Below are 19,795 nucleotides of genomic sequence, written 5' to 3' on the forward strand. Positions count from 1 at the left end.
TGTAAATAAAAGCTTTGTGTGTCCCATTGGTTTGCTAATTGCCACCGCTCTGCACAGTGCTTATACAGCGCTCATACCACGGTTATTACTGACAATGTCATCCCCGGCCCAAGGTGGCGGAACCACATTGTTGTGGAAATGTAACCCACCCTCCGGTTCCCCCGCCAGGTTAAAGTTTTGTCAGCACTGTTGCTAGCTTTGTTTGCGCTGTTAGTACCGTTAGCTGCTAGCTTTTCAGTTGATACCTTCAAGGTATCTAGTGCAGATACCCAGCCCTAGTATCAGTGAAGGAATGGACATCAGAAAATATACATATGCAACAGTGTTTGATTGATCGCTGAAAGATGACTCTGGTTCTTAATGTTCCTCAACTTTTTATAAAATCTTTTTCTAAGATAAGATTGCAAAAATATGTATGAGAAAAGTTATAACAAATAAAGTGGTTGACCTTTCTGCTGAACTAGCTGCTATGATCATATTTGGCCATGTGCAGACTATTTTGTTTAATATTTAGATTAGCAAGCCCATGCCAATTAGCCTCTTAGAGCCTGGACCCCATGATACGAAGGTTGTTTAAATTCTTTTAAAATTAACTTTTGGCAACATACGCTAAGAACCACAGTTGACAGCAGAGAGAATCTGGTCACCCCCAAAATGGAATACAGAATCAGAGTTTGGCACAGGATAGTGCTAAACTTAAACTAAATTGATTTGGACATTATCAATGTGACTTAAATAAAGTAATATTGTTAATGGTGCATTAAATCATCTTACTGGACCTTGTGAAATTTGTCTTTGTTTAGTTTGTGTGTCTTTTGTTTTAGCGAACTATGGAAAATAATTTATTTTAAATTGGGTCTGGGAAGATTAGGTGGCTGCCTTGGTGGGAGCGAAAGGGAATCCAGATTAAATTAAAAGGATAAAGCCACACTTCGGTTCTTAACAATAAGTATGTTTCAAGTATCATAGATAGCTCTTTGATGTAAGAAGATGAATCATGAATGAGATTTGCTCGACTGAACCACAAAACAAAAAAGTTTCAAAGTATGAAAGTTAAAAAGAACCAGACTCGTGAGTAATAATAGTTCAGCCAACATTCGTTTTCAGTGCTATCACTGACTTGTGACCCACTCTCCTTACTGCATCCAATGTTCCATTTGAATCACAGTGGTATATTTAAGCTTGACACATTGCTCAGTCTTTTGCAATCTTGCTACTGCTCAATATTATAGTATGCAGCATGTTCTCTCTTGAGGTAAGCATTCAAGATGATGGTTGATGAGGAAGAAGTGACTGAACCATGCAAAATGCCTTAATTCCCTGCCTTGATTCATGTTTAAATGGAATACAAGACAGACTGGCAGGTATCTTACCTGTAATGAAGTTTTCTTGGAGCCGTAGCTCCACGGTGCGCCGGTCAATGGCAGCAGGAACAAACAGCAAGCCTGTCTTGGAGCAGAGAATAGCGAGCGATGGAGAAAGGCTCTGGCACATACAGCGTTTCGGACACGGCTGGCCCCTGCATGCTGCTGCCAGCAACAGCAAAGAGAACCACAGCCGTTCCATTATCCTGCACAGGGAACAGGGCAACTGGAAGACAGAAAGAAAAGAGCAATGACTTTGAGTGGGTACAAAGATAGCCTTCCTCAAGAAAGGGCAACTGGCAAAGAAGAAAACAAAGAAGAAAAACATAGATGTATAAACATTTACAAATATGTAAAGCCATCTGTAGACTCAACAAAATAAGATGTTCTTTATTCTATTATACCACAAAAACAAACATGAATGCTATTGTTGGTAGCTTCATAAATTGGCTAACCACAGCTTGTTAAAGATAGCAGATTCTTCACATGTAGAATACAGACTCTGTAGGAACCGGACAAGATTGTTGGCATTGGAAGTGTTCTGGTATCTGTTTGTAGTCCGAGTAGTAGTGAATGATCACGTTTGAGCTGTCTTTGGTTGAATGCAAGTAAACATTCTTTGTGGAGATCAAAAGAGGAAGAACGCATTGGCCGAAATGCAATCTCGGAACCCACCGGCTATCGCCTGACGGTGATTTAACTTTCTATTGATTTAAAATTAGCTTGCAAACTGGCTACTTGTGAAACAATCCAGTCGTACATCTCTCAACTTCAACTCCAGTCTCAAATCTTAATTTGCTTATTGGACTGTAAACTTGTTCATAGAGTTCTAAAAGCTCTCTAATGTGCCACATCAAGTTTACTGCAAATAAATAAATAATGAGTAACAAAAGAACCTGTGTGGTCCTGTAGATTTTTTGACATGTAGTTTTTTTATCTTGTCTTTTCATACTGATACACATTGAAATAGTTGCTGGGGTGAGAGGTAGATCATTGCAGGAGCTGGACTAAATTACCCAATTCTGTGAGCTCATAATGGGCTTTATCATTGTGTGGCAGCATGGTGAGCTAGAGCTGGCATTTTCCTGAGGCACACTGGGGTATATGTTTGATACTTTGGCAAGATGTAATATAGGTGTGGGGTGTCAAAAAAAGGAGAGGTTGATATCTGTAACAGTCATACTTGTATCTTTCATCCACAACAGCTTGTATGCTAAATAAAGGCTTCTTACGAGCACACATCCCTCTGTGGTCGTATCCACATCAAACTGATTTGTTATTTCTCAGTATTTTGGACTAGTTTGGTATTTCAAATTAACAGTGCTGGGCATGATGGCACTCTCAGGACTCGGGGGACACACACACACTTTAACACAGTTCTATCAAAAATTGTCAGAGAGATTTTTCTCTTTCCAGTTTACACCACTTAAACCCCCTCAGGGACATCCTTTCCTCACTCAGTGTCTGTTTCCAGCAACAAGTCTTTCCAACTGGTGTTGCGAAAAGTTGTACCTGACGCATCACATTTACAATTGCAAGAGATGTTGACCCCCTCTGCGATTATATGATGTGATAGAAAAGAACTGTGTCTGCTCACAACTGTATTGGTGAAATTGTAGCTGTGCTGGGCGGCATACCAATTCATTCCGTGGCCGGCTTTAATTCCGTGTGCCGTGAGCACTACGGTCGGGACGACTATAAGTGCATTGAGAAGGGACCCATATTAACCGTGTACCCTTCTCACTCATGGTTAGAAAGTTATAACATAACAAATAATAACTTACAACACTTTGTAAAACTAATAGTTGTACATTGTATGCCACCAAATTGCATGCTGGGTAACAATATAGCTGATAACTAGCAGAATAACATTCTGTTAATAGCTGGGAGAGGCTTGGTCGTTATTGCACATTCAAGAACAGAAAAGAGAGACAGTGGATGAAGAAAGAGACACCGGGTATGCACTGGAAGAACTTGTGTCCAAGAGAGGAGTTGTGTTTGTTGTTCTGAAGCCACTGTTGTTGCCAATGCCAAACAGCTATATCCCAACATTATACCAACAACGCATACACACATATACAAACATATAGTTGCCCACTTTTCTACAACAACAGAACTCAGTTTTACAACTTCTGCTTGCCTATTAAAGTTTAAATAGACAATTTTTTGACTTAAAGTTTTGCAATAGTGACACAGCTACATGTAATTAAATGCAACCTCAACAATGAATCAATTAAAAAAGCTAATATATCAACCTTTTCTTAGACCACATTCGTATTTGTTCTTGTCATTTAGAATCGGAAATGTGGTTATTGAGTGCATAATTAAATGTGACAACAATAAAGGATTTATTTTGACCTGAGCTGTTGGGCAGCCACTAGCATGGTTATCATAATTTAGAATTTTAAAAGTTCAACTTTCTGAGACTATCACAATTCATTTTCTTATTCTGATTTTATACAAATAAGCGAAAACAGGTAATCACAGTGATCATCCATTTGGAATTATTTTACCTGTTTGATTGTTGAAGCCTTTCGTTTTTTCTTAGTTCACCTTTCGGTGCAGTCAACAACTGTTGCATAGCACAATCTTTCATACTTTAGCCCAAACAAATTTAAGGTGTGACTCAAAAACCATGCTTTGGCCATCTGCTGCAAAACAGTGAATGAGTTAATGTGTCACAGAAGTCATTATGGATCATCATTACGATCAGTTGAACCAGGTGGGTAAATATGGAACCACTTTCACTTTTAACACAGCATACATGCCTCATAACTCATGGTGGGATATGTGTGTGTACCAGTGGGCAGAAGTATATTAGCCTGCTCAGTTTGACTCCCAGGCTAATCAATAGCACTGGACTTGTATTTAGTAGGTGGCCTGTGTAAAATACTCCTCCTCCATTCTGCTCCTCCCTTGATACTCCTTAAACACTCAGAACATATTTATCAAGGGATGACATTATTTTTCAGCATCACAAGATAAACAATACCTAGTGTTGCCCTTTGTCTTAGACTCCACTGTTCATCACCAATAAAGCTAATCTGCCAAATGTATACAAACAAATGAGAGTGCATGCAATCTTATAAGCCTACTAAATATAGATTTGCTGTTATTTGATACTTGATGTTCTCCATCCTTTCACAATGTTAAACATAGAGCGGAAACAATGATTCGTTGTAACTTACAAACACACAGAGACGTCTGTTCTTCTATCTGCCTTTCCATTTTACTCCCTCTCAACCTTTTTCTTTGTCATTCAATATATTTCTCTCCATTGCTCTTGATTATTCCCCTGCCGTACCTTCACATCGCCGTTTCTTTCATACACCACATTAATCACCCTCTTTACACTCGTCTCACTCCATCATCCCTATTGTATACTCCTCTAAATACATCCCATGTTATATAAAAAATGTAAAGTAATTTGCAATTTCCCAGTCGTATCAGATTTATATCGCTTGACCATCCTTCACCCTCTATGATATGCTCTAGCTGTCCATCATTCTCTGTGATTAATGAATTTCCGTTCCCCCCAACTCATGTTCCCTCTTCATTTCTATCATACATTCCTCTTCTTGTCATCCTATTCCTACCTGCCTCTTACCTCTTCTTCCTTTCCTCCTTGTCCTAAACCTTTATTTAAAAACCATGGTTCCTTCTTTTCCCGTGGTCATTTATCTTGCAGGCTTCCTTTCTCAGACTCTCTATGCTGTTCCAGTTTTTTCTCACACCATCCTCCCCTCACGCTGTCTCACTCACTTTTGTGATGGCTTTATTGTAATGTATCTATATTGTGTTTATGTTGCAGAAATAGGTACCAATGGTGATTTGAAATGCACACATCTCTAAGTTTGTTCGCCCACTAATCCGGCTTGCATGTGTATAGCTCAACTCAACAGCATAGTCATTTCATTATGGGGTATGAGCCTAAAATGAGAATTGTACCTCCTTCTGCTGCATGTGTGGGTGGCATAAAGTATCGGCAAAACAATGTGGGTCACATTAGGGCTTATTATAATTACAACCCAAACAGGGGCAATCACAAATCCTTCACGGAGCTTTGTTAAACCCATCTTTGGCTAACATACAACCCCAAACTGTGCCCTTGTTGGATAAGTCTTGGGGCAAAATAATGCAATTATTATACGGTATGTTGTCCTGATGGCCTCATATTAAGCTACATTAGAATCCACTATGTAACCATCCGGGAAAACGCAAGATGAACACACTGACGAACTTTGTTACCGTCCATTAATCAGCAACACTTTTAATCCAGTTGGTAGACATGGGAATTAGGATACTAGGGATTGGATGGTGCTGAGAAGGGCAGCAGTAATTTGAAAAGAACAGAACTGAGGCTAAGCAGGATGTGCCACTAACTATCTTAACCCATGCTGACAGACCATGTCAGCATAATAATATGAAAAAGAGCAAATTCTGGGAAAATAAAATCTATTTAGTAAGCTGCATTCACACATCTTTTTTTTAATTTCAATTACGAAAGCTGTCAATCATAATGTGTCAGTCTTGAAAAAGCTCTTAAGTTTACAGGTTCAAAGAAAACAAACAAACAAAAAAAACACCATCCCGAAAAATCATTTCAACCGTCCCTAAAGTCAATGTTAACACATGTTGCTCAACAAATGACAAACTGCCACCATCATTTTGCTAAATGTCAGGTCTTTAAAATTAAGTATAATGTTTATTTGTGTCTGAAAGTTGGAGGTAAAGGATGAAAAGCATCCAGTATACTTTTGCAGTAATAACACAGAGGAGCTCTGCATTGATATTCATTTTCTACAAGTGGCTGTGCAAGCTGCCAGAACATTGGGGAATGTCTCCAACAGTGACAAATGTTTATGTTTTTGTATGATTTTGCAAAGTAAGGCACAAACACACACTGACAGTCTCTTTGTTTTGTTTGACGGTATGATCTGCGCTTTGCATTTTGTGAATCAATCAGCTTCTCCCAGGCAGAGTATTTTTCAATGTGTTTAGGGCAGATATTGTACCAGGCTGGGATACTACATTGCTGCGTTTGTGTGGAAAATGCTAGGATTTGAATGTATTCTTCGTTCAAGAGAATGGTTATTAGTTATGGGAAGAACATGTAAGGGATACACAAACGCAACTAAAGGTGTTGTTGCTTTGGAAGAAATGAAAACAGTTGTCTTGCCTTAGTTATACTGAAGGGTTCTGAAGAAATCAGTAATTAGCTACACATACTGCAAAAACACGCCACGTCCATTTTCTAAGGGAACAAAAATCGCCTTTGCAGTTCATATCGACCCTACCTTTGAAGATTAAAGAGCCCTTCCTCACAGTGTACTTTTCTTATATATTTCGAACCCAATCAATGGAAACAAGGGGCTGTCTTTACTCATGTTCTATTTCAAGTATAGCAGATTGCAATGCTACGATGTCTACTGTGTTTGAAGAAGCAGAGAGCTTGGGTCTCCTGACGATTACAGTAGACTTTCCTCTGATTAAGTCTGTGAGCTTCTGTCACAACAATATGTGATTAAAGTAACCTAAAGCCAACTAAAGCTCCTTTATTTAATGTACACATACAACATTTACAGGATGATGGAAAACAAGAAACAACAACAAGGTTTCCACCATTCACATTAAAGACAATCAAAAACCAGAGCAGTGGTCTGACACACAGATTAGCAGTTCTAAGAACTACAACGGAAAGCAAAGCCCCGTTATTACATCCCGATCTGAAGCAATTAGCAACGCAAATCACAACACACACACGCATGCGTAACTAAGCTCATAAGAGCGATGTAGAAAGAGGCAGACTGAAAAACACGAGACAAATTATCAGAGAAAACAGAACAAGCCAGAAAACATGAGCCGGGAAGAAAGAGTGAAGGAAGTAGCAGTTAGTGAGGAAGAACGATTGGGAGAGAGAGAAGATAATGGAGGACAATCGACTAGAGTTTGTGATTGTTTAAAGACACAAGGAAATAAATGTAGGCTTAGCTTTAAGTAATTTAAGTTGCTCGACAGAGTAAGGCCAAACATTTCCAGAAGCAACTTTTTCCTGTGGAAGACACTCTCAGTCAACTGGTGACATGACCCACATGCTCCGCTAATACCCCAGAGTGATGGGTTGATGGGAATCATTTTTCAAAATGATATCTGAAGTTTCAGAAATGAGTTCAGATCCTGCCTCTGGAGTTTATCTCTGGCTTAACAAGTTGAGGCATGATTGCAACCTCTGAGCAAGCAAATGTTATCTCGTTTTCTTCCTTAATTGTCCGTCAAAAGATACCTTTATTGTGGCAGCCTGTATTGCCTCCACCCAAGTCCTGGCTATGTGATGTTATGTCTTCAAGAATCAAATTTACTGCAAGGACCTCTGGTGATAGGTTTTACTCCACCTGGCAACCTTTGATCTCATAACCATCAAGGCTTACTCCCACTGAAGTATATCTCCACATAAACATGATACGCTGTGTCTCAACAACACAGAGAAGAAAACACAACCTGTGCACATTTAAAAGTTTGGTTACAGAACAAAGTCACAGCTGACAACAACGTGGAGTGCAAACCACATGCAACCTTTTAACAGAGGTATTTGGGGACTCAAAGTTGGTTGTGCATCTGTCTTTGACATTATTGGTATTTGCATAACACCATCAAATTACGAGCAATAATCACTTTTGCGGACGTGGGATTTTTAGACCCAACGGTGCCAATACTATAGGAAGGTTATTCATTTTGGAACCAGCAGCATAAATCAGATGTGGTGGCCATGAACATAGATGTAGTGCAGTGATTGATGATCTATTACCTGTATTACTACCTGCTATATCCCCATCGTCTTCATCCTGGTTCTGTGTCCCATCATTCATTAAATTAGAATTGGAAATAACCCATTGATGTGATCTTTGCACTCAGTACCAGCAATTCATCCTGGTACTGTGTGTGTGTGTGTGTATGTTGCATACATTTTTGTGTGTGGATGCGTGAGTGTGTCTTTATGGGGTTGCTTGCTTTTGTACTAAGTGCTTGCTTATGTGTCTATGTTTGTGTGTGCACATGAGAATAGCTGTGTGTGCTCCATCTATTTCTGCAATGTCTACCCTAGCGAGAGCACTGGGTTAATCACGTTGAAAGCGGCATTATCCATCTGCTCCATACACACACACACAAACATAATGTACATCCACACGCAAACACAAAGTTAACTTCAATCAGACACGCTATGTGTGTGTTAGTTTACAGTAAGTGAGTAGATGCTTGAATGTACTCATAACTGTGCTGCAGCTTAATCTCTGTGTAATGCTGTAGTGATTAATGGTGAAACAAATCTGTACCGTTTCCGTTTTCCTATCAACAATATGTCAACTGTCACTGAAGCAAAACTCTACCTAATCGACTGTCTGTGTCGTTCACCTTCTTAATAATTACAACTCATAGTTGTTATTTTTTACTCCTCGAATGGGGGGAGGGTAAGAAAAAGGGTTAGATTGGGAGCAAAAAAAGGAAATCTAAGCATGAAGAGGCATGCAAGCAAGTGAATGGACAGGTGGTGACCATGGCAAGGCAAAGCAAGGGACAGAGATCAAGCTAAAGCAAAAACAAAGTGCTCCTACAGATTGGGGTATCTGTCAACACCAGTGGTAAAGGCAAAGCTTTTATTGGCCGCAAAAAACTTGGTGGGGGCCTGTAACTTAGCAACAGCCAATGACACATGGATGGTAACAGTGAGGAGGTGGGGAGAGTGTGTGTGTGTGTGTAATACTTGTGGGGGTGTAGTGAGAGTGTGCGTATGGGGGCTGTGAGAAAGTGCAAGATTGGTCTGGAGATCTAGCAAGTAATGAATCTGGAGTGTTGCCGTCAGAGAGGGTGAGTGTGGGTGAGAGATAGATTCAGAGAGAGAGAGAGAGAGAGAGACTGTGCTTGTGTTAAAGGAAGAGTGCAGTAATAGTGTGTTGGTCCACAATTATTTTTTCACATCAAAGTGTACTTGTATTATCAGAAAAAAAAACCAAAAAAACACATTTTGCACTGCTTTTACAAGTGTGAAGAGAGATAGGTTGTATAGGCTCATTAAACATAATTTCAATGCAATAAATACAAACATTTGTGTAATTTTAGCTTTTGTCATAATTTGGGGAACCCCCCAAATGTGCATCCAGACTCTCGCCAGAGTCCCTCGCCGGGTGAATGCAGTTCTTATCCTGCCAAAACTCATAGTTGTTGAAATTGAGAAGCCAACCACTAAAGCTATCATTAAAACATGAATGTGATTGAAATAGAATTAGGGAGGGCGAGTTCAGCAACTCTATCATTGCAATGAAGGTATGGCAGTAGCCAAGCCTCATTTTAATTTTGGATACTCTCCTCATGTTAAATTTGCCTGCTCACAGAATAGAAAGTATACAAATCCAAAAGGAGTAATTGCCCTTTCAACATAACATAATTACTCATCATCAAGTTTGGCTGGGAAAATAACAGTTTGACAAAAACATGCTCAATCAAGTTCAACTCACTCAACGTTTTTAGAGCTTTCAATCAAATCACAAGATCTGCATCAGCTTAAGTGCTGTGGATGATATCATAACAGCCAATGACCCCACATGGGAACAGAGAAAACTTCATCCACTGACGACCGTGTGATGTGGCTGAAATGTAAAACCAAGGAGCCATGAGAGCTTCAGTTAGTATGTAAGTATTTTGTCATTTTGTTTTCCAATTAAAGGATGCCACTTTCAATGCTGTTGCCTTATGTTTAAGAAGACATTTGTGCAGGCAATTAAGACAATGCTTGTTGTAGCTCACATAATTGGATACTTTCCACCCATGTGAAAGTCAAATTTCTCAGTGCTCCTGGTGTAACCCACCATAAATATTTGACTTAACTCTTTTGTTTGCGATAGACAATCTGTTCCACGTACAGACGCCATGCAATTTTCAGTTTTCAGCAAGATGACAGGGGTACAAACCCCTGTGCCAGTGAGTGTCCTCAAACAAGAAACCAAATATCACCGAGCTCCAGTGGTGCTGTTCTGTAGCTGACCCTGATATAAGGCCATAAGGTGTGCTGTTCACCTTTTGAAGTCATTGGGAAAAGTATATACTTGTTATTGTTCTTCTTGCCGGGGCAGCAGCTGCCTTAGCTATAACCTGCTAAACAGTGTTGTATAATCTGTCCTAACCAGGCTTGGGGAGGACAGATTATACAATACTGAATTCCGTTACAGTTACTGAAAAAAACACTCATTAGATTACTGATACATGTGGTAAAAATGGGTATTATTAGCAGGATATACTAAGAAGATGCGCACATCATTAAAACACTTCAGGACACAAGTCTCACAATGCAGCAGCAACGCTGTCAGTGTGGACAAGACACACGTGAAAGCCAGAGCAGATCAGAGAGGGGGCCGTCAGGTAGAGGTAGGGTAGGGTGTCACAAATGCTATTGTGATTATATTGTATCTAAAGCCGGAAAGGGGAACAACATCACAGTAGCCTACAGTGTACATTATCACAAAGCAGGTTGGTCTGCGCACTTCCGGCTTTCAATAGTATTCTTTCTGCTGAGAAGCATCCCAGCGTAAAAAGACGGTTTGTAGAAAATGAGCAAACCGCTTCAAATTTCTGATTCAGCAAACATAATACAGGACAAAATGGGTCATCTGTGAGGTTGTACCGAATAGATCGAAGCTTCAATCATAATGACTGCATAAAAAATGATTTGCATTAATAACTTACAGGAGCCTTGCATGCAAATTCCACCTTTCATCTGCTCATCCCTTCCTCGCTCTCTCTCACACACACAGCGAGGGCTCGGCTCTCAGTCGTTTCTGTAATTGTCTCAGTCCAAAAGTCAAAATTCATAGGAAACACTAAAATTAACATTTGTATTTAAGTTTCAAATTCTCCTTTAAACAAAAACATAATTTTCACTGCCGTCAAAAAAGGGAGACAAGCACCTGTATTAACGGGCGTTCTAGCAGCAATCTAACAGCGCTAATAAGAAGAAGAAGAAGAAACATTCCTTTATTAGTCCCACAGTGGGGAAATTATTCTCTGCATTTGACCCATCCCTGTATATATAGGGAGCAGTGGGCTGCCCGTGCAGGCGCCCGGGGAGCAGTTAGGGGTTCAGTGTATTGCTCAGGGACACTTCGACACAGGACACGTTGCAGCCGAGGATCGAACCGGTGACCTTGCGGTTAGCAGACAACCCCCGATAAATTGCATTTATTTAACCACAATAACACACACAATCATCAATAATCACACCTGGAAATAATAACTTGCACTTTACTGTGATGTTGTTACCCCTTTCAGTTTTATATAAATAATGGCCAAATGTAAGCATATATATATATATATATATATATATATATATATATATATTCATACAGTTTTCTTAAACCTTAACTGGCCTTCTGCTTTTAACCTCTAGACTGAACCACAGTGCCATGATATGTGCTTTGTTTCATTGTATACTCCTGTAAGGGCCAACACATGAATAAATCCATGCTTCAGGTTGGTGTGAATAGGTCAGCAGGCATTATGCAACGTAGATATGCCACTTTGCTTTCAGCATGGGTTGAATAAGGTCATGTCACTGCTCTGCTTTGCTATGGAAGGTTGAATACAGCTCTATTATTACTACATCATTTGTTTGGCATATTTTGAATTGGCAGTGAGCTGTAGCCATTTAACCAGTACCTTCTGCTTTACTCAATCGCAGAGAAGTGGTTGCATTAACTTCTCACAAGGCTCCCAATTTAAGAAATCCTATAAAGTTAAACATATCCAGGCATGGGAAGCACATATCAGAGCAAGCTGATTACTATAAGCCTCAAGGACAACGTTAAGAAAAAGGACCTCCAAGGAAGAAATACTTTCCTTGTGACAGAAAGCAATTTAAACGTGGCTTAGGAAAGTTGATGATTTCACAGCCGTATGCACCCCTTTTTGGCAATCTTTTCCCATCAAATTTAAGGGAAGACATGCGCTAGTGTCTTACACTGTCAGCCAGGAACACAAGGATTTTGGCAAGGAATGTGAGCAAACAGCATAGATCATCTCATTGTTCATGAGATCCTCTAAAAATTGCATTTGCTTACCCTGAAAAATGGAAATTCAAGGATGCATTTGTATCTGTGACTATGTGACAGCGTTGCCATTTTTAGTGGCTTATAGTGGTACACAGTCAAATCAAAGTCAATATTATTATGTTGAAGGTCACAGTTTTTGTCTTTTTCTGTGCCCCCCCCTGTCATTAAAATCTCGCTTCAGTTAGGCGACCAAAGTTGTCTGCCCTACAATTACACACATCCACATAGGTACACAGGTGCTGATACACACAGTTGCCCAGACAAACCCTTATCTCCAATGTGGAACTGATACACCGCAGGGATCTGAGCCACACACACACACACACACACACACACACACACACACACACACACACACACACACACACACACACACACACACACACATGCCGACTTTCAGAGATCTGAGCAGGGGAAAGAAACAGACATTTGCTAATGGCTCTTTTGTTACATGGCTCCTTCGCTCCCCTTTCCTATCTCTATTTACTTTTCTTACTTGCTGTTTCACACTGTGCCTCCAATTCCGTTTCTTTCAATCTATTAATCTCGCTCCTTTTGTGTCATTGTCACCTTCAATTTTTGTGTTTGTGTTCTGTCTCTCTGTTCCTCTCTGTATCTTCTTTCGAACGCTCTGCCCTGGCCCTGTCAGTACAGTAGATAATGAGGTGATTGCGGCTGCTAGCACAGTGCATCAATGCTTGTCGCACTGCATTCCATTGTAATACTAACCACAACCTCTCTTTTACTGTAACGCTAACCACACGCGCACACACACTGACACACGGCCCTGCTGCTGCTGCTGTCTCCTCTCTCTGATACAGGTCATCTCTATTGCTTCCTCTTGTCCTCTTTTCGTCCAACATGATATTTAATACATGCCTCTATCAGTCCCTCTTTCAGCCCCGCTACATCAGAAACTCTACTTCTCGCTAATCATCCTCGCGCCTAGTTGGTGATATCTATTACATCATTCCCATTTTTTCTGTTCCAATAGAGGGATACAGTAACTAGTCACGCATCGTCTGTCTCTCGGACAGATCTAATAGCCTCCTCTCACTCTCAGCAGTGCGATATGATATAATTGTCAGCTGTGACCATCAATAATTCTATTTGTATACCTGTGTAACATAAAGCTCTGCCTGTTGGCGTGTAGTTCCAACCCTGTGTGTGTTTGGCTTTGTCTTCCAAATCACTAGTTTAACATTATTTTATATTTTCGCTTTAAAAATCCTGCTGTCATTTTATACATCTGTAATGTCAGTCGTTATGTTTCCATTAAATTGTGCACAATATAGGTGATGAAATGTTGGCGGTTCATGTTTCCATGGGCGGGTTAAAGAATGAATGTTACTCTTCTTATCCACCTGTACCCGATGGCGTTTTTATTAGCCTCCATGGAGAGAGAGACTAGAGACACTGTGGTTATGAACACCTCTGACACCTCTGCTCTTTTTTATTCTTCATTTTTTTTTTGTGAGTGGTGGCAACACAGAAACTGCTTTGTTTGCATCTCGACCAAGCATAAACAATACAAAAAAATTACTTTTTGGGTCTCAAATTTCTGGCATGTACTTATGTACGAGTTAACAATTTGAAACCTACTCATTTCACAACTTTCCCTCTCACGTTCCAATTCAATCTCAAGATATGTTGCAATCATTTCCACTCACGTAGCAAAAACGTAATCATAGCATAGAGAATCTGCAAACTAGTGACACAGACAGCAACAGCGTGAACACAACTGCACTGTGAGAGCTTTTAAGGCAGTCGGGGGAATATGAAGACCTAGAAGCTGTTTGATCATCAGCTGTTTGATCTGCTGGAACAAGCACAGCCAAGTCGACCTTGAAAAATGATAAACTATAAAGAGCTGACGTTAACATAAAAGGCATGGAAATGGGAAAGGCAACAAATACAACCCAGTCATCCTATGGCGGGATTTCATCTTTATGTTTTTTTTAACTTTTGGTTTTTTTTTTATGTTTGAACCTGCCATGATCAGGTTTCTGATACTCTGGCCTTGAGGCTCAAAAGCCAAGGGACCATGAAGCATACAATACATGGTTTTCTCTCTTGCTTCCCTCCATCTATCTCTGTCTCCCTTACACACACACACACACACACATTGTGTCTATACAGCAAGATCTCTCCAAATACTCACTACTGTGGCTAATGGGGTTCTGACATCAAACGCCTCACAATCTGAAACACTCCCAAATATAGACTCTTTATTTTCATCAGGTCTCGATTCATCCTCACACTCTTTGCATCTCCTTAATGGTTTCTCCATTAATCCTTTTTCATTCTTCCTGCCATATTTTATTTTTTCCTCTTCCCTTTTATGCTTTCTTCATTCCTTTCCTCCTTCTTCCCTGCTTTCCTTCCCCTCTTTCTTTTTTCTCTTATTCAAGGTTTTATACAGATTTTGGCTGTGACAGATGTGTCTTATTTTGCAGAGCGCAGAAGCAAGCACTTCTGATGCGGTGGTTGGGAAGTAATAATATTACAGAAAAAATAAAAGGGGATGGGAGAAACAGAAATGAGCGGGTGAAAATGAGTAGAGGAGAGGCCAACGGGAACACGTGGAAATAAGAAGCAGACTACAAGAGGGGAATACAAGGAAAAGATAAGGGAAAGGAAAGTAAAAAAGTAAGAGAAATGAGAGGAGAAAAGAGGTTGGAGAGACGTGTGCGCACTTGGTAGTCATCACAGAGAAGCTCTCTCCATTCAGGAATTTGCCGTGCAGCTGTTGCTTCAGGGAATTGATCACACACACTCAGTCACAAATGCAACACACACATACGCACTTGCACACACTATCTTTCTCTCTCTCACTCACAATCACACATATACTCGTGCTTTGGGCTGCGCTTTGAACTGATCCCTGCCACTGGAGAGGCGCACACACAGTGAGCTTGCCGATAATAATATTACCCTATGGCCTTCATATGGTAATATGGTTTTATTGCTATGAAGAAATATGAATATTATGCTTTCAAAGGCAGCTTAGGGAATTACATGGCTGTCATGGTTCTCAGCTTCAATAGAATATTTAGATTCTCTGTTTATCCAGGGTCTCTGGGTGGCAAATCTATTAAGATATTTACCTTTGCCATGATATGTGCTGGCATGTTATAGATTCACACCTATGAGAATGTTCAGAGCGCAAGACACACCTTGAGATGCCAGTGAGTGAAGGTCACAGCTCAGTGGGGTAGACTGGCACACATCTGGATAGAAAGGACTGTGGCATGATGCAGCAAAATAAACACACAGCGGGAAGGGAGAAGAGCCATAAACTTAGACTCTCTTGTTATATGTGATGCAGGATAGTTCAGTCACTATACACTAAACTTTACTTTATATATTGAACAATAGGAATTCAATACCTTGATTCTGAATATAAAGCTTTCATTGTAACCAAACGTCATGTTCATTCAGTAACCTCATTATCTCCTGTTTGTTGAATTTCTTATGTTCAGAAGTATGTTGACTATATTCTCATATAGTAAGAAGAATCTTTACTAAGCCTAGTCACGCATCACACATCACTCTGGGGCGGTCCTGGGCGTTCCCCAACATGTACGCCAGTGGGCAGCAATCTGGCTTTGGTGAACTGAAGGCCATTGGTTTGCATCGACTGTTCAACCTAATGATTTGGCTTACCTGCCAACGGCAAGCTCCCTCTACTCCAGTTCCTACAGCCTCATTAATACAGTAATCTACTTAATGTCTGTGGCCATTTCACTTAATGTTTGTCCTCCTACTCTGGGAGTATGTGGGAGCATTTGTATGGACCCAGACGAGGACAGGAAATAAATTGTTTTTATTTAAGTCAGAAATTACACATGTGGTGTGTTTTCTGCACTTGGGTCCACTTATTAAGTGGTATTACATAATGCAATTTCTGCTTCGCCTCCACATCATGGAATTAGAAGAAGTTTTCATAAATGTTTCAAGGATGATATGCCTTCTTCAAGATGTTTCCCCTTGAACCAGCTGAGATCTAGAATATCCAGCTGCAGATGCAGTCTGCCTTAGGGGAATTAACGGCCTATTAAAGTCTTAGTCAAACATACTAACAATGCAGTTGAAATCAAAGTACATGAAGGACAATCACTGGACAAGCACAACTTAGTCTCAGTTTTCCTCACTGTTAATTAACTGCTATCCACTTTTTTGTGAGCTTGTAATATTGGAACTGTCACGTTTACCATTTCCTTCCTTCCATTTATAATTATTGTGATTTTGTTCCCCACTACCAGCCTTTTCCAACCATGTCCACATACAAGGGTTTTTTGGACAATTCTGCCTAAACCCCTGCTTAATGACAAGGTTTAAAAAAAATAATTAACAGGTGTTCATATAAAGTCCTGATGACAAAGCTCCGTATATTGTTGAGCGAATTACAGCAACACTTTTTTACGTTTAAGGGGTTGAAATCGAACCATCATATAACTCATGCCTGGAACCCAATATTAGTATGAGAAGGGATGAACACATATTTACAGCATACACAAATACTCACACAAGATGAATATGGTTTGACATCTCTGTTCAGAACTTCTAAAGTTTTTGCTTTTGATTATTAGACCATCGTGTTAACAGAATTTTTTTTAAATGTTGCACATTTAACACTTAATATAATACCAATGCATTTTTCCATTTGTGTAATGTAGATCATTTCACATAAATACTGTATATACCCACAGCTGCAAATGCATTTCTGCAGGTACACCCTCAAACCGTTTTCCAACCGATCATTTCGTTTCAACAATCTGAAATAGGATGAGGCAGCACGATGCATTTAGAAACTACTAACAGTGTGCTGTGTTTACTGTGCTTTCTGAGTTACAGAGTAAAATAACTTAAGTTTCTAGAATGTTTGTCTTTGATAATTCCTAGATCAATAGTTTAGGTAACATACTTGGATGGATTTTGAGCTTTGTCACTGAAATTGCAAAAACAATAACTAGAGATGCATGTTTCGTCCTGCATGAATGAATGTTTCACTGACAATAATGGTATTTAATTGTGGTGGGGAAAACACCATGATTAAATCATAATTATGCTTTGAAAAATACTTTTTTACAAGGATTTCTGTGGCGTGGTCATTAATCTGACTTAGTCTGACATTTGCATTTGTTGGAAATTGCTTTTAGATTAAACAAAATAAAAATGTATGGCACCCCTAAATACATCATAATATCAATTTAGCAATACTGAAAGACACAGTTTTGTATATATTTTCCTCTCAAAGTAGCAGAGTAACAATGATAAATGAGCAATGCAATCTATTGATGCATACAGTGTGTAACTGTGTCAGAGCTGGATGACTCTCCTCAACATGATACACACTGGACAGGGCAACATTCCAACAGAAAGTGTAGCAAATTTGATAACTAACTGGTATTTAATCTTTAATTTCCCCCACTTTGATTAAATCAAACTAAAACATGGTACATCTAATGGACATATCATTAGTCTCAATGTTGCCATATTGTAGTCTTTAAAGGCATAGTTTGTGTGTTTTGAAGTAGGGTTGCATGAGGTACTTATCTATAGTCAGTGTGTTAGCTACTCTGGATGGTGGTTGGCACGCCCCCGGTTTTGCCAAATTTGTAATATCCAATTGGGAACTGAACTGAAAGTGAAACTTATCTATGATGTTTTTGTCAGTGGAGTCCGGTGGCTTTGAAGAGATAAGTTTCACTTTCAGTTCAGTTTCCTGTTGGAAAGGGCTCTCTGATGGCAAGATAAAGCGGTGAAAATATTCTAAATGTAGCATACACTTAAACAGATATTGATTTATTTAGGGTGGCCTTTCTTTTAGGTCGCTTAAATATTTGTTGCTGTTGCCCCTGTCTACAGCAGTATATTGCTTTGCTCTTGTGCCAGTACTCCTGCCCGTTTCTCCAAACTAGGAGTGTGCCAACAGCCATCTTCAGTAAGTAACACTTCAAAACACCCCAGCTATCCCTTTTAAGATGTACACAGATACAGGAGGCTTCATCAGTTCTACTGATGGATTCAGTGTTTGTAACATTTGTGCTGTGTGAATAATTGACATCACAAATGGTGTAAGAGTCAGATGAGTGGAAGGCACTCTAAGACCAGCTGCATACTCGAAACAAAATCAAATATGGCATGTTTTCACAAACAAATTTATTGTTTTGTGAATGGAAAAGGGCAACACATTTGGCGTTTTACCAATGTGCACAGGCTGATAAGCAGACTTAAAGAAATGCTTAATGCAGTAATTGAGTTTATTGCAATTTTGATGTATAGGACTATGGATACCAAGTCGCTTCTCTTATGTTTTGGTGTATGGACAGGTTAGATGGATAAAAAAAGTTCCCAATTTGTTGAAAATCAAAGTTATTTGTCATACTGTTCAATTAATTAAGTGGAATTGTTTTTATGTGTATGTGCATGTGTGAACAAAAGAGAGAAGATATCACAGACTGCAGTACCAAAACCACCTTGTTAATTAGAGCAGGATCCCAAATTAGATACCAATTATTCTGCACATGTGACTATGCATTGTTTCTCACAGGCAGTACGTCAACTTATTACATTAAGTTAGCAACATTTTACTTATTATGTCGTCTTGAGCGCTCTACTTTTCTAAACCTGAATTAAGAAAAAGTGCAATACTGATAGTAAAAGACCATTACATTTATCTGTGTCTATGTACTCTACTGTATGTGTATGCATGTATTTATGTATGTATGTATGTATGTATGTATGTATGTATGTAGCATCGATGTTCCAACACAAAATCCAGCCATTGCAATTTGACAACACACAATTGAGAAACCACAAACCAAAAGTGCATACTGTACATATTTACCAATATGACAACACATATATAGCACTTCAAATTGCATTGCAATTACACACAAACACACACTCAAAGGCACCAGTGTGGCATTTTCCTGTCGTTCTAGGTTTTGTGAACTTGTACATCTTCAGCTCTAAAGATGTAAACTTCAAATATTTGATTCTCTCACATCAATCCTCTTCAATTTCTGAGATAACTAATCTTAGATAAGCCGAAACCTCACTGATACCGGGCTGCATACTTAATTCGATTCAGATGTGTAATCTATGAAGATTTCCAAAAGGGGATAAAGAAATACAAACAGACTGCATTGTGACAAATACCAGATAGTTCAAAGGAGAAATCTTGAGTAATCTTAGAAATTATTAGACACAAAATAAGTTAGTTGTCTGACTTTAAGTCTCCTTGTAAACTCCTGAAAAGTTATCTGAATGTCAGATACGACTCATCGGAAGTTACATCCATCATTGTTGGATGAGCTGCAATATTTG

General features: G+C 39.4%; 1 protein-coding gene across 1 annotated transcript in view; it reads right to left on the minus strand.

Moving 5' to 3' along the window:
• The window catches only part of LOC142959159 (leucine-rich repeat and fibronectin type III domain-containing protein 1-like protein), a 46,309-nt gene extending 44,743 nt beyond the window's left edge, over positions 1 to 1,566 (minus strand). The window contains exon 1 of the mRNA XM_076100362.1: positions 1,374 to 1,566. Coding sequence (XP_075956477.1) covers positions 1,374 to 1,566 — 193 coding nt within the window. The remainder of the gene's footprint in view (positions 1 to 1,373) is intronic.
• Between the last annotated feature and the right edge of the window lie 18,229 nt (positions 1,567 to 19,795).

This window comes from Anarhichas minor, unplaced genomic scaffold (assembly GCF_050575085.1).
Source record: "Anarhichas minor isolate MPS153535 unplaced genomic scaffold, ASM5057508v1 ptg000026l, whole genome shotgun sequence".
Classification (NCBI taxonomy): Eukaryota; Metazoa; Chordata; class Actinopteri; order Perciformes; family Anarhichadidae; genus Anarhichas; species Anarhichas minor.